Consider the following 13,936-nt stretch of genomic DNA (forward strand, 5'->3'; position numbering starts at 1 on the left):
CACAGAATATCTGGGCTCCTTGCTGGTCTTCGGCTATGGTTCCGAGAAAGGAGGAAGGCACCTACTATGTGCCAGTGTGCATTAAACGCCCTACAACCCAGCTCACACAGCTGGAAGGCAGCAGAGACAAGTTCAAACCCAGGTACGTCTGATTCCCAACGCACTCGCTCGGCCTCCCACGTGCCGGCTCAGCCTGGCCCTCTCTCTGGCCTCCGTGGTGGGCAGGCTCCAAGATGGCCCTCATTGACTCTCACCTCCAGCTATTCACATCCTCACACGGGCCCCTCCCACACTCACTGGGGACAAGGTGTGTAATCAACAGGCTATTACACAAATGACTGTGTTTGTCTTCCAAGGCTAAGATACAGAAGACACTGAGGCTCCACCTTGCTCTTTCTGGAGTCACCCACTCTGAGGAAGCCAGCCGCCATGACGTGAGAGAGGTCCATGGAGCAGGGAACCGAGACCCGCCAACAGCCAGCCCTGACCCGCCAGCCACATGAATGGACCACCCTGGAAACGGGTCCTCCAGCCCCAGTCGGGCCTGCAGATGACTGCAGCCCCGGCCAACATCTTGCCTGCCACCCCTGAGACTCCAGGCCAGGGAGCTAAGGCACTCCCAAACTTCCAACCCACAGAAACAGTAGGAGAGAACATTTGTTGCTGAGTGAAGTTATACCTGGGGGGCCTTTGTTACATCATAATGCTATGGATAAATACTATAGCCTCCACAGAGCCAGGGATCCAGGATGCAGCAACAGTCTGGAAGGGAGCATCTTAAGGCAACCAGAACCAGCCCCTTGCTAGAGGGGTGGCCACAGTGGGCTGAACTGGTGAGGGCAGGAGAGGGTCAACATCAGCATGGAGTCCCCAGTCTATACGAGAAGAACTGTGAAACAGGAGACCCAGCAAAGCAGAAACCCTGGAGCCCTCTTCCCTGGAAATTTCTCACATACCTCATCCATCTCTGCCAATGGAGTCACGTGCACCCCGCTGATCTGGCCAAAGACCTGGGAGTCATCCTTGAGCCCATTCTGTCTCTCACACCCAACACCCCACCCATCAGCCAGGCCCCGGCCTCAACCCCAGAATGGACCCCAGACCTAGCCCTTTCTCACTGTCTCTCCTGCGAGCACCATGGACTAAGTCCTCAGCCCCTCTCACCTGGGCAACCTCAGCAGCCTCCAGGCCCACTGCCCCCAGCCTGTGCAAGGCCAGAGTGGCCTTCTCCAAGTGAAGATCGAGTCACACCTCTTGTGCTCAGAGCCCTCAGTGCTCACTACTCTCCAGCCACACGGCCTTCCTTCAAGCATGACAGGCTCATCTCACCTCAGGGCCTTTGCACCTGCTCTTCCCCCGACATCATTTGGGTCTCACTTCACACAGCGCTTCCCCTGAGAAGTTTTCCTTGGCCCCCCAGCCTAATCACTCTCCGAGCCACTGCTCTAGCTCGTTTCTTTCCAAATCTGTTTGCCTGTTTATTGTCCATCTCCCCGATGAAATGGCAGTCCCATGAGGGCAAAGGCCTAATCTGTCCTGTTCTCCTAGAGCAGTGTCCGGCACATCGAAAGAGCTCGATAAACATGTGTTTAATGAATCCTGTCTAGAGGCAGGGGGATGGGGAGATGACCTCCAAGCTGATGGGGCCATAAAATCCAGAGAACAGAGCTCTGCTGTGTGCTTGGGGCGCACCGCCCTCCCAGCAGGAGAAGGCAGGCGGGAGCAAGAGCTGTGGTTTTAGGGGAGAGACCTGCCGGCTGGGTGGAGCTCATACCACCGGTGGGTCCCATTTCCTACAGAGGAAAATCCTATAAAAAGTCCCATCTGTCAGTCCAGCCGCTGCCCTGCCGGGCCACGGTCTTCCCTCTCAGTTGGCCTCCTTGGTGGGCAGAGCAGCACGGCTGCAGCCTGGGGCGTTCGGAGCCCCCAGCACACGTGAGACCTGCCAGGCAGGCCACGCCCCCCAGAAGTCCTCTCTGGGCTCCCTCTGCCTCCACACAGGAGGCTGCTATACTGCAAGGGGCCGTCTTCTGTCACACTTCTCTGGGGCCCCCATTTGCCTTCTCAGACCCTTCCCTGCCAGTAAGCTCATCCTCTTATCCTCTCTGAATATGTCTGCTGCTGTGAGAGATGGAGGCAAAGGGGGAGGGGCCGGGGAAGACCAAGACACACCTCCTGGTGGGCAAGGGACGACCAGAAGGCAGTGCAAAGGCCCGGGGACAGAGATGGTTGGGAATTCCACTATGAGACCTTGAGAGAGTCATTCAACCTGCAGGTGCCAGGGTCTCCTTATCTGTGAAACAACATGATCTTTTGGCTCGTTTCACGCTCTAATGGAATTAAGAGAATAACATCAGATAATGCATGTAAAGTGCTTTCTAAGGCTGAAAGCGCTGGACAAATGTTCATTGTTATTAAGAGAAACAGGTGCAGGAAGCGGGGAGGAAGGAGGTAGACTGGGGAGGAGCAAGGACACCGGGCGGTTCTGGGGTTTGGGTGGAAAAACTCCACTCTGGGTGGAGAGGGCCAGGAGGGAGATGCAGGGGGAAGCAGAAGCTCACGCCCCACCTGGGAAGAAAAGGCTGAGGGGCCAGAAGAGCAGAAGCTGGAAGGGGCAGACACTGTAGAGATGTGGCCGCCGCAGGCCAGGCCCCCTGCACCTCCGCTGGCGGGAGAGCCCTCGCCCTGGAGCTCGCCCATCGGGAGCGCCCAGCGAGGCTGTGCACTCTGCTCCAGCAAGGTCCCTCAGGAGGAAGTGGGGTCCCGGCAGACCTGCTGCTCCCAGAGCATCTCCTCCAGGGGAATACCCAGCCCCCGGAGCCACCGGAAGATGAGAATCCATCCCTATGTTCTAGAGCGCCTACCAGTAGTCAGGCGCTGTGCTGGGCACTTCATACACACCATCCCGCCTCATCCTCCTAACAACCTCTTATTCCTACATCCTCGAGGATGAGACAGAGGCTCAGAGAGGTCACATGACTTCCCCCAAACCACCCAGCCAATAAGAAGCAGAGCATGAGATGCACCAGAAGATACTGGGCCTCAACTGCTCAAAGCTCCTTTTGGAGGCATCCTCCGGCCTCCTTCCGTTCAGGGAACTCCAGCAGAGGGGGGGGCGGGGGGGGGCGGCCGGCGGGGGGGTGGGGGGCGGTGCAAACGGTGCAGAGACCCACTGCATATGACGGCAAGGCCCAGCATTTCCACCTCCAGAAAGCTGAGCCCATCCAGCAGAACAGTTTCCTTCCCCAATAATCCATCACAATGCATCCTGGTGTCATCGCTCCCCTCCACCCCCATGACCCCCAAGCAGCAGCCACCTGCAGATACATCACTCCTCTGTCCAGGCCTGAGAGGATGCAGCAAGGGCCCAGCCAGCCTGGCCAACCAGGACTCAGCAGTCCCTCTGGCTTTAGCGCGGTTCTCCTCTCCCACCAAGACCAGCCAGGAAACACTGTGGGGAAACTGAGGACCAAAGAGGGACCTGGCCAATAAAGAGCGGGATGGTCGCTCAGGAGTTTCCAGGCCCAGCACCACCTCGTTTTCCACCTCATTCCCTAGCTGCCCATCCACTCCTCCTGCCCTCGGGGTCCCGCGGCTGTGGCCTCAGGCCGAATTTTTCTAGAAGGGCCCAATCCGCGCGGCCCGCCGGGTAATTGAAATGCATCCCCCTCCCCCTCCATACCCCACCCGCCTTGAGAACCCGGGGAAATACCTTCAAAGGCCCCTCTCTCGGAGCTCGGGTCCCGCCAGCCACCTCCGGTAGCCGCCGAGACTGCGCGCCGCGCCCCCCGATCCCTTCGCTCGCCCACCCCGCCCCCGCCCCCGCCCCCGCCCCCGGCCCTCGCCTTCACCTTGACCTGCGCACGCTGCGGGCCCCGAGGCTTTGCATAAACAAAGAGGAGGAGGGGACGCCCGGGGCACCGCCCCCGCCCGTCCCCGGGACCCCGCGCCAGCCCTGTCCCCGAGCCCCCCGGGCCCTGCGGCCCGCGGCCCCTTACCTTGGCCTGGCATTTCCGATGACAGGAGAAGCTGCAGACTGCGAGAAGGCGAGACACAGAAAGAAAGTTTAGCCGCGAGGTATGAAATGGAAACTCGGCGCAATCTCCTCCCACCCCGCCCGCACCCGCGCTGGGGAGGACGGAGGGAAGGAGGGGAGAGGGGGGAGGGGGGGACGGAGGGGAGGGGGGAGGGGGGACGGAGGGGAGGGGGCGGCGGGGACGCCGGGGCCTGGGACCCGCGGGCGGGGAGGCGCCAGCCCCGCTGCCAGAGCCCCCCGGCGGGCGGAGAAGGTGGGAGGAACGGGGAGCGGGACCGACGCCCCCGCCGCAGCCCCCCCAGGGGCAGAGGTGGCCCGGACCCAGGCCCCACGCCAGCCGCGCCTTCTCCCCTTACACACACACCCGGCAGGCAGGCAGCCGCCCACGAACCACCGTCACACTTACTGCCCCCCCCAGAGACACACAGCCCCGATTCATGGTCCAGGAGAGGACCCGTGCACGCGCACATACACATTTACACGCGCACACCCACACAGACGCTCACCCTAACCGCTTACACTCGTACTTTCAGCCGTACATGCACACATAGCCGTATACACACGTAGAGCCTTACACACACGCACACTCGTGCCCGAGGAGAAACTTCTGACTTGGGGGCACCCATACACACGCAATTTCATGGAAGACCCTCAGAGCACAGGCTGACACAGATACGTGGACACGGACACACAGATGCTCACACATACTCACAAACTTCATGTGCATGAGTTGAAACACACACACACACACACACACACACACACCTTGCTCCGCCCTCCCACTACCAGAAGCTGGAATCAAATTTCCTATGGGGTTCCCTCAGCCTGGAATGTTCCTGCCCTGCCCGCCCCACCCCCAGGGCTTCCACCCAGGGGGTTGGTGGTCCCCCCCATGTCCCACGGATGGGGTGAGGGGTCTCCTGAGCCCAGCTTCTGCTCTGATTTGGCCATGTTGGCCACCCAGGGCCTGCTGAGGTGGGTAGGTTAGGGCACTGGTTAGAGAATGGGGGAGGGGGAGGTAGGGGATTTCATACCAAATCCTCCACAGCCACAGCCCCCCACCACAGCCCACTGCCCGCGCCTCTTGGCTCTCTAGTTCCCCCAACCTGATTCTAGCAGAACGCAGAAGGGGAGACTGAGGCACAGATGGATGCTCAGAGCTGCCAAAAGAGGCCCCAGCCCCCCCCCCCCCCCGCTCCCCCCCACTAAGGCTTCTGGCTCGGCCATGGGGTGAGGGAGAAGCTGGGAGCCACGCTGGGTGGAGTCTGGGCTGTGACCTTGGCCACTGGCCCTGCCGCGGACCTTGCTCTCCCAGAACTGAGTCCTGGCCCCAGCACAGGCCTGTGACTCAGCCGGCACTGAGCAAGGCTTTCCTGACCCCACCAGCCACCCAGCCCAGCTCAGGGACATCTCCACCCCTGGCCACCCACGTCAAGTCATGCCCATCCGTCTAGCCCCTCAGCTCCTCTTTCTCCCCACCCCTGCTGCCCCAGGTGGCAGCTCTCCTCCAGAGGGTGTTTCCACTCTGACACCAGCAGCCTCCCCAACCCCACCCCCCATGCCTTCTTCTCTGGCCGTGGGATGTGGAACTGAGAAAGCCTTGGGACGAGTGGGTGCCCCATGGGGCCTCGGCCTCCACACAGAGGGGGACCTTCCCTTCCTCTGCTAATCAAATCCCAGGCCTTCCCAAGTAAGCCCCAGGCCCTGTCCTCTGGGGCCTCGCCCACTGTTCCGTACCTGGACCTCCTTGCAGGTTATCAGCGGAGCGCACCATCGCATATTCAACTGAAAAGGCAGCCCCAGGTGTCCACTCCAGGCCTCCCAAGCCTAGTCTAGGCCCTCGGCCTCCAGCATCCTCCTTCATTCTTTTGACAGTTCGCAGAATGCGCCCAGCTCCTTCCTACCTCGGGGCCTTTGCACTTGCTGTTCTGGATGCCTGGAATGCCCTTCCTCACCCCAGCTCTCCATCATTCACAAGCCAAATCCTTCTACTTCTGGAATCCACTTGAAAGCCACCTCCTCAAAGAGGCTCTCCTTGACCACCCAAATCGCATAGGCTCCCCCATTATTCTTTCTCAGCAGCACCCGCTGACTTCCTTCTTAGAACGGCTCACAGTCTGAAGGCATCCTGGGTACACTCCGTCCCCCACACTAGACTCACGAGGGCAGGGGGCACGCCTGTCTCATTCACCTGTGTCCCCAGCAGGTAGAACAGTGCTGCTCCAGGCCCACAGCACCAAACATGGTCTCTGTGCAAATTAGAAAAAGTGCCCCCGCCACCCAGGCAGCCCAGCCCGGCGGGCACAGAGCTGAGGACAGCATCTTAGTGGGAATGACAAGAAGGTGAGCTTTCTCCAGGCAGACCCAGCGCTGTGCCTGGGCGCGTGGCTGGGGGAGCGAGGCATGGGGCTGATTCCGGCGCCCTCTCGGACAGACGCCCTCGGCAGTGGTGGCCTGCATGACCCCACAGGGCCGCCCCGCCTGTCGCCCAGCGGGCAGACACTCCACAACGCCCTTGAGTGCCACTCGCTGGGCAGCTACCATACAATGAGCGCAGTGCCGTGCGTGCTGGAATGCAGCAGCCTGCCCTTGAGAGCTCCCGCCCCCAAGGAAGACCTGCCCTGGCCCCCCGGGCCGAGACAAAAGCTCCGCAAACTGAGCTCAAGAGGCAGGTCTCAGGCAGCGCTGGGGGGTGGCCAGGTCCCTGCCGAGGGATTTTTACACCTTCACAAGCACCTGACCAACCCCAAGGAGGCCCTCTGGCCCCGACCCCCTGCGGAGGCCTCCTTTATAGTCTCAGCCCCCTTTCTCAGAGGCCGGTGCTTCCTACTCTAACCTGCACCCTTCCTGCTGGAATTTGGAACCTGGGCATGCCATGCTGCTGGCTTCTTGCTTCCCAGATCAACAGCCCATTCCAGCGTGTTCCAGGAGGAGAAAGTGTGGCCCCCAGCCTCCAAGGTGGCCCCAGGGTCTCTCGCCTCCTGGTCTGCACACCTCCTGTAGTCCCCACCCACAGTGACGAGGAAGGTTTATGTCCCCCGTCGGGTGTTGTGGAAATGACGGTGTGCGACTTCTGAGGGCAGGCGTCCGAGGCACTGCGGCTCAGCCTCTCTCCTTAGATCCCCCTCACTGTGGGGGGGCAGGCCCCATGTCCTGAGGACCCTCAACCAGCCCTGCACACGGCCCTGCGGGGAACAGCTGAGGCCTCCCGCACCAGCCAGCGCCAGCCAGGCTGGCACGCAACCGAGCCACCTTGGCAGTGGATCACCCTGCCACTGTCAGGCCCTCAGATGACTGGCATCGTGACGGCCATGTCATGAGACCCCCCAGAGTCCAAACCAGCCAGCTCGGTCACTCACGAACCCCTGACCCACGGAAATTACCTGGGAGAATTTTGTATGGGTGTTAAACTGCTCAGCTTTGGGGTAATTTATACTCGGCTGCAGATGACTAATACAGAGACTGGAGCACAGGACCTCTCCGAAAGCAAGAGGCCAGAGAGCGATGCTGGAAACTGAGACCAGAGGCCATCTCCGGGGTCCCTGCTCGCTCCCCGGGTACCTGCATGCTCCTCTCTGGAGCTCCCTCCCTTTTCTTACCCCAAGTAATTAGTCATCGGCTCCCAGAAAGTACCTCCAAAGAGGGTGCTGAATCTCAACCTTCCTCCCTAGCCCCCACCACTGCACCAGTTCAGACCAGTTCATCCTGCCCTGGGCCGCATCTCCCCAGCAGCCTTGTCCCCCTTCAATCCACAGAGTCACAGACCACTCTTGAGTGCACACTGATCACACCCCTGCTTAGAACCTTCTATCCAGCTCCTCAGCACACTTATAAGGGCCTGCATGGCCTGGTCGTGCCTCCGTGTCCAGCTGCTGCCCCCAAAGGGATTTGTTGCTGCTTCACCACACTCCCCAAATGGACTCTTGAGTCCACAAGGAGCAGGTCTGGAATGGTGAACTCTTATGCATCCTTCAAAGCCCAGTTCAAAATGTCCCTCCCTGGATAAGCAGGCATTCCAAGATGGTCCCTCCCTCTTCTGTGTTCCCAGAATCCTCAGCTCACACCCCTTGGAAATTTCTCATCACCTTGAAGGACTAAGTATTCCTTTAGGATGTGTTCTCCCCCACATCCAGCTGCCTCTCTAAGGCAGAAAGGACGTCCTGTTCAACTTTGCAGTGTTGTATCCTGCCCCTTCCCCTAGCACAGTGTCTGCATACAGATGGGGCTCAATGAATGTGGAGTCGAGTTCAGATTGGAAGGATTCTCCCCAGCCGAAACCCCTGGGATCGGGGCTGACGTTCTGGGGCAACGGAACAGACGACAGAGAGAGCAGGCGGGTGAGCCCCACTCTTCAGCTGCGGCCCCTCCTGGGAGGGCCAGCAGGGACATGGTCAGTGTCCTGAGCGCTTCGGTACAGACACCACCTGCGATGGAGCCTGGTGAGGGGCTGGGCGCACTAAGGGAGTTACTCGTCCTTCATCCACTCGCCCACTGGCCCCGCTCTCCATGCACCCACTTTGCTCCCTGGCTGCATGGAGACTGGCTCCCAGCTCAAATGCAGGTCACGCACTAGCTCTGTGACCTGGGGTGACTCACTGAACCACTCTGAGCCTTTATTTGCACTAGCTCTGTGACCTGGGGCAAGTTACTGAACCACTCTGAGCCTTCATTTCCTCATCTATAAAATGAGGGTAAGAACAGCATCTACCTCCCAGGGTTGTCCTGAGAAGGAATGAGCGAAGATATGTGGTTGGCCCAGAGGATGCTCTATCGAAGGGCTCGCTGTCACCAGCAGCGTCGTCGTCACCTTCGTCATTATTATTATTGTACGGAGGAGCCCCCACGTCCTAGTCAGGAGACCTGGGTTCTCCTCCTGACTGCTGTCATACAGCTGTGTGACCTGAAGCAAGTCACTCCCCCTCTCTGGGTCTCAGCCCCCTGCTCGGGAAATAAGGCAATCAGCTGGGAACCTCCAGGATGCACTGGGCCTGCACCCTGGTCTTCGTGGGCTGGCTCAGTGTTTAAAGGGCAAAGACTTATTTTCTTACTCGGAATGCCTTTCCGCAGAGCAGCTCCCTGCAGTCGCAGGGTGCCCCCCACGCCCTGCTGTCTCACACTGGCCTGCGTTTCCGCGAGGGCCCTGGGGCAGAAGGCCTCCAGCCCTCCTCCAGCTGTGAGAGCCGGCGTGTGACGAGCCAGCCTCTGCTTCACAGGCACCACCCTCGGTCCCCTCCCTCCAACCCGGAAAGGGGGGACACCCGGGTCCAACCTGATGACACCCCAAACGCTGCTGAGGACACACCCAGCCTGTGCTTGATGGGGATGCCCGCCCCACCATTTCTCACTGCTGGGGAACGGGGCCAGGAAACCCCAGCCTCCGTGTCCCGGGGCCCCTCAGATGCCCGAGTCCGTGGGTCACCTGCGGCTGGAGAAGCGCACCCTGACCCCAGCCCCTGGCCAGCCCCCACCTCGCTGGGCTGCCCGTCCTCCCTCCTGGGGTGGCTTCCTGCCTCTCGGAACACAGGAAGCCAACATTGTTGGGATCTAAATGGCCTTTTCCTCCCGGCCTTGGGTCGGAAAATGAGCACATAGCCTTGGTGTGCACCTGACCCCGGCAATAACCGCCCGCGCGCCTGGCCGGCCGCGGCTCCTTCCCCAGCTCAGCTGCCCACCTGCCCACTGGACCTCAGCCCTGCCCTGCCCTGCTCATCTCCACGGCCTGGCCCAGAGGCGTGTGATGGTTTATATTATGTGTCGACTTGGCTAGGCCACGGTACCCAGATATTTGTTCAACATTATTCTAGATGTTTCTGTGAAGGGCTTTTTTTGGATGAGGTTAACATTTAAATCAGTAGACTTTGGGTAAAGCACATTACCTTTCATAATGTGGGTGGGCCTCAGCCAGTCAGTTGAAGGCCTGAATACAAAAAGACTGATCCCCCCCAGTAAGAAAGGATTCTGCCAGTGGACTGGTTTTGGACTCGAACTGCAACCTGCCCCTGGGTCGCCAGCCTCCTGGCCCACCCGGCGGATTCTGGACTTGCCACGCCCCCCAGTCACATGAGCCAGTTCCTTAAATACGTATCCATCCACGCACCCCGTGGGTTCTGGTTCTCTGGAGAGCCCTGACTGATCCAAGGTGTCTCAGGGGCAATGAGCAGTGTGGCTCTGAGCTTGGAGCTAGAAGAAACCTTCTAGATAGTCCCATCCAGTCGTTTCCAGGCATTTTTGCAGCAAACCCTTCGTGCAGATGGACCCCTGCGTGGAATCCCAGGGATGCTGGTCAGCGTTTGCTGGGCGCCTGTTCTGTGCGGGCTCTGTGTGAACACTGTGTGTGTGTCATCCCCTTTAATCCCCACAGTCGCCGGGGAGGGAGGTTTGCTCTGTGCCCCATTTTAAAGGTGAGGTGACTGAGGCTCACGGACGTGAAGCCGCCCGCCCACGTTCTCACTGGAAAGGGGCAGAGCTGGGGTTGGAATCCAGGACGTCTGAGCCCAGTGCAAGACCACCGCACCATCCTGCCTCCTGATACATGGAACTCCTGAAAGCAGAGCTGCTCTGATTGGAGCGGGCAGGGCCGGGGCCCCAGCCCCCCAAGCCTTCCCTTGGATTTCCTGTTTTCCCCCTTAGGCCCCTAAAGCATCTCCAAAGAACCTTACAGCTCCTTTGGAACACAGTATAGAACCTCCGATCTAGTCCGACTCTTCATTTAAAGAAAGGGGAAAGCCAGGCCCAGAGAGGTTAAGTGTCTCACCCAAGGTCACACAGCCAGGCAGGAGCAAGCCAGGACAAGAACCCAGGGTCTTCCCACCCTACCAGGCTGCCTCTGAGGACTCCTCAGAGGTCCTCAGACACAGAGTAGAAGCTGGGATCCCTGAGGAAGCAACAGATGAGAAAGAGCTCCCTGAAACAAGGTCTCCCCAGATCCAACCAGTGAGGGCTTCTGGGTAGGCTTGCCCAATAAGAGCTGAATTGTCTTCCCCAGGGGCATCCCACTCAGGAAACTGCAGGTGACTGTCCCCACTTCCAGGCTGACCAGAGGCATGGAGAGGGGAAACGTTGTGAGTCTAGGCCCCAATCCAGGCCCAGACAGCAGCCCTTGGGCTCCTGAGGTGGCATTCTGTTCTCTTCCCTGGGACTTCAGCCTAGCAGGAGGCTAGAGACCCCTTGGGCAAGGCCTCAACTCCCTAGAGCACTGCCCCAGGGACCTGTGGGAAACCCACTGTTGGAACTGAGGAACTCCTACACACCCCTCAAGACCCAGCCTACATATGCCTTCCCTGCTGAAGCCCAACAGGAAAACCTCTGCAAAGTCAGAGACACCTCTCTGTCAGCTTTGCCACCACGTTCTGTGATTGTCTGATGGCACGTCTGTCTTCCCCGGCCAGGGGTGGGCCTTGGCACCAGCACTTGCCACAGCATCCAGTCCAGAGGGAGCTCAGTTCATGATTGTCAGATGGATGTCCATGTGCATGCAGGAGGCAAAGTGGCAGCCTACACTGGGAGTGCTATCTAGCCTTTGCAGACTCCAGCAAGGGAATTTTCCAGGCCCTCCCACGGTCTGGGCCTCAGTGAACACTGCCGGCCCAGCCCCTTATCTATAGATCGGGAAACTGAGGCCCCAGTGGTGAAGTGATTTATCTGAGGTCACAGGGCCTGTGTGGCAGAGCCCAGGCACCAGCAAAGGCACTGGGCCCTTTCTCCTCCCACTGTCCCATCCAGCCCCGTCTCCCCCAGGGAGCCTGAGTCCCTGACACCAACACTCACAGCCACACACAGAGCCTCAGTGTTCCTCACAGCCAGCCCCTGAGAGACGCAGGCCGGGGTTTATCATTAACCCCACGGCACACGGGGAACAGGCTCGGCGAAGTAGACGGCTGGCCGGTGACCTCTGCCTCTGTATCTGTCACTCTCACGCCTGCACATCCCGCCACCTCAGTTCTTTGTCTGCCTCGTTCGTCCTCGAGTCCCCCAGAGCCAGGACTCGACCCCAGTTCCTTGCCTGCCTTCCCACTCCCACCTTCTACCCCCCGCCCCCCCAGCCATATTACAGTGAATGGCGAAAAGCAGAGGGCAGGGCCTGGAACTGTCCCAGCTGCGGCAGGGCAGCCAGAGGGGGAGGGGACAAATGCCAGGTCCCTCTAGACCCCAGGAAGCGTCTTCCCTGCCCCCTGCCTGCAGCAGAAGTTCCCGCAACACTGCAGGCCCCATGGAGCCTGAACACAGAGCCCTGATGGTCCATACAGCCCACCATCCCCATCCCCCCCAGCCATCAACCCTGAGGGTCATCTTGAAGACTGGAGGATGGGCCAGAGAGCCAAGCAAACCCTTTGGGTTGGGCTTGGTGAATAAAACATGGCCTGGACTTTAGTCCACAATGGCCCCCTCAGCGAGAGAACGACCTGGACAACCATCCCTGATGGCCCTCGGTAGATGGGTGGGTGGGTGGATGGATGAATGGGTGAGTGGGTGGGTAGATGGGTGGATGGATGGATGGGTGGATGGATGAGTGGATGGGTGGGTCGGTGGATGGGTGGATGGGTAGGTCAGTGGATGGATGGGTGGATCAGTGGGTGGGTGAGTGGATGGGTGGGTCAGTGGGTGGATGGGTGGGTCAGTGGGTGGATGGGTGGATGAGTGGGTGGGTGATGGGCGGGTGAGTGAGTGGATGGATCAGGGAGTCTGTCCATCTCATGCCACCATGGCCTCCTGATTCCAAAGCACAAAGAGTAGGTCCACTCCTGCGTTTCCCACCAGTAAGCCCAGCAGCCCCAACGCTGCCCCCAGGCCTGATGACCCCAACCCTCTTGCTGAGGGTGAGCATGTGGCCTGTGGAGTCTTCCCTCCTCCCTTGCTGGGCCCGCCCCTGGTCCTTCTATGACCCAGTCCTGACACCTGGTGGTGCCTCTGGAGTGTGGCCCTGGCTTTCTTCCCTCTAACTCACCCAGAGCTGCCAAACCAGCCTGGCAGCCCACTGGCCACCTGCCCTCCACTCCAGTTCACACCAGCAGGGCCGGCTCCCAACCAGGTGAAGCCGGGGTCACCTTGGGCACCTTCCATTCGCATGGGGTCAAATGCCTCCTCAACCCAGGCTCTCCAGTCATGTCAACTGGAGAACCTAGGACCAGAGACTGTAACAGAATACGCGGCCAGAGATGTGCCCAAGGTCACCCGGTGAGCATGCCAGGACTTCCTCCTGCCCCTGCCCGGTGCAGCCTCCTATCAGAGTAGCACAGGGGTCACTGGGGTGAAGGGAAGCCCGGCTGGGGAAGGAAGGAAGGAAGGAACTGGGGGAGGGCCAGAGGCTAGCCAAGGCAGGTCCACGGGGCGGGCAGTGGGGGGCAGTGATTGGAGCAGCATGCAGACCCCACCCGCAGAAGTTCCTCCAGCTCCTACCCCAGACCGGCACCGGCGCCGGCGCCAGCCCCAGCCAGACCTGCCGGGAGGAGGGCGACACCCCGCGGCTAGTTTTGGTATTGCAACGGTTCCTGCTGGCCCTAAACGCAGGCTGGGTGTCCCAGCCCTTTGGTGGAAGACCATAAACCTCTGCCCTTTGCCCATGGCAGGCCTCGTCTGGACCACCCTCCCAAACTCACTCCCTCTCCTCCACCCACCCATTCCAGCCCCTACCAGCCAGCTGTAGCTCCTCGTGCAGGAAGCCTTCCCTCCGCTAGACAGCACACACCCCGAAAACCCGCTCCGACCCAGCCGGCTGTGTGCCTTGGCAAGAGCTTAACTACTCTGAGCCTCAGTTTCCTCCTCTGTAAAACAGGGGGCAACCCCAGCGCCCCCCGGACACCGCGAGCATTGCATGAGGTCGTGGGTGTGAGCGCTTTAATAGTCAGTGCTTGAATAATTGCTCCCTAGCCTCTGATGCCCTGCTTCCCAGCCCCACTGGGA

The 13,936-nt window shown here is 60.0% G+C and overlaps 1 protein-coding gene and 1 long non-coding RNA gene across 20 annotated transcripts in view; one reads left to right on the top strand and one right to left on the bottom strand.

Annotated features, from left to right (window-relative positions):
* Positions 1-13,936, bottom strand: part of TNS1 (tensin 1) — a 206,661-nt gene that overhangs the window by 161,965 nt on the left and 30,760 nt on the right. For 16 of the 19 annotated variants that reach the window (XM_070270468.1, XM_070270454.1, XM_070270452.1 and 13 more), the window contains one exon: positions 3,999-4,036. Coding sequence is in view for 7 of the 19 variants with exons in the window: in XM_070270454.1 (XP_070126555.1) it covers positions 3,999-4,036 (38 nt within the window). In the remaining 12 variants the exon portion in view is untranslated. Of the gene's footprint in view, positions 1-3,712; positions 3,836-3,998; positions 4,037-13,936 lie in introns of those variants that run through there. The other 3 variants (XM_070270483.1, XM_070270477.1, XM_070270469.1) reach the window with 2 other exon arrangements.
* Positions 3,915-6,084, top strand: LOC111773836 (uncharacterized). The gene is made up of 2 exons (XR_002808473.2): positions 3,915-4,077; positions 5,790-6,084. It is a non-coding gene; the product is annotated as an uncharacterized lncRNA (long non-coding RNA).

This window comes from Equus caballus, chromosome 6 (genome assembly GCF_041296265.1).
Source record: "Equus caballus isolate H_3958 breed thoroughbred chromosome 6, TB-T2T, whole genome shotgun sequence".
NCBI lineage: Eukaryota > Metazoa > Chordata > Mammalia > Perissodactyla > Equidae > Equus > Equus caballus.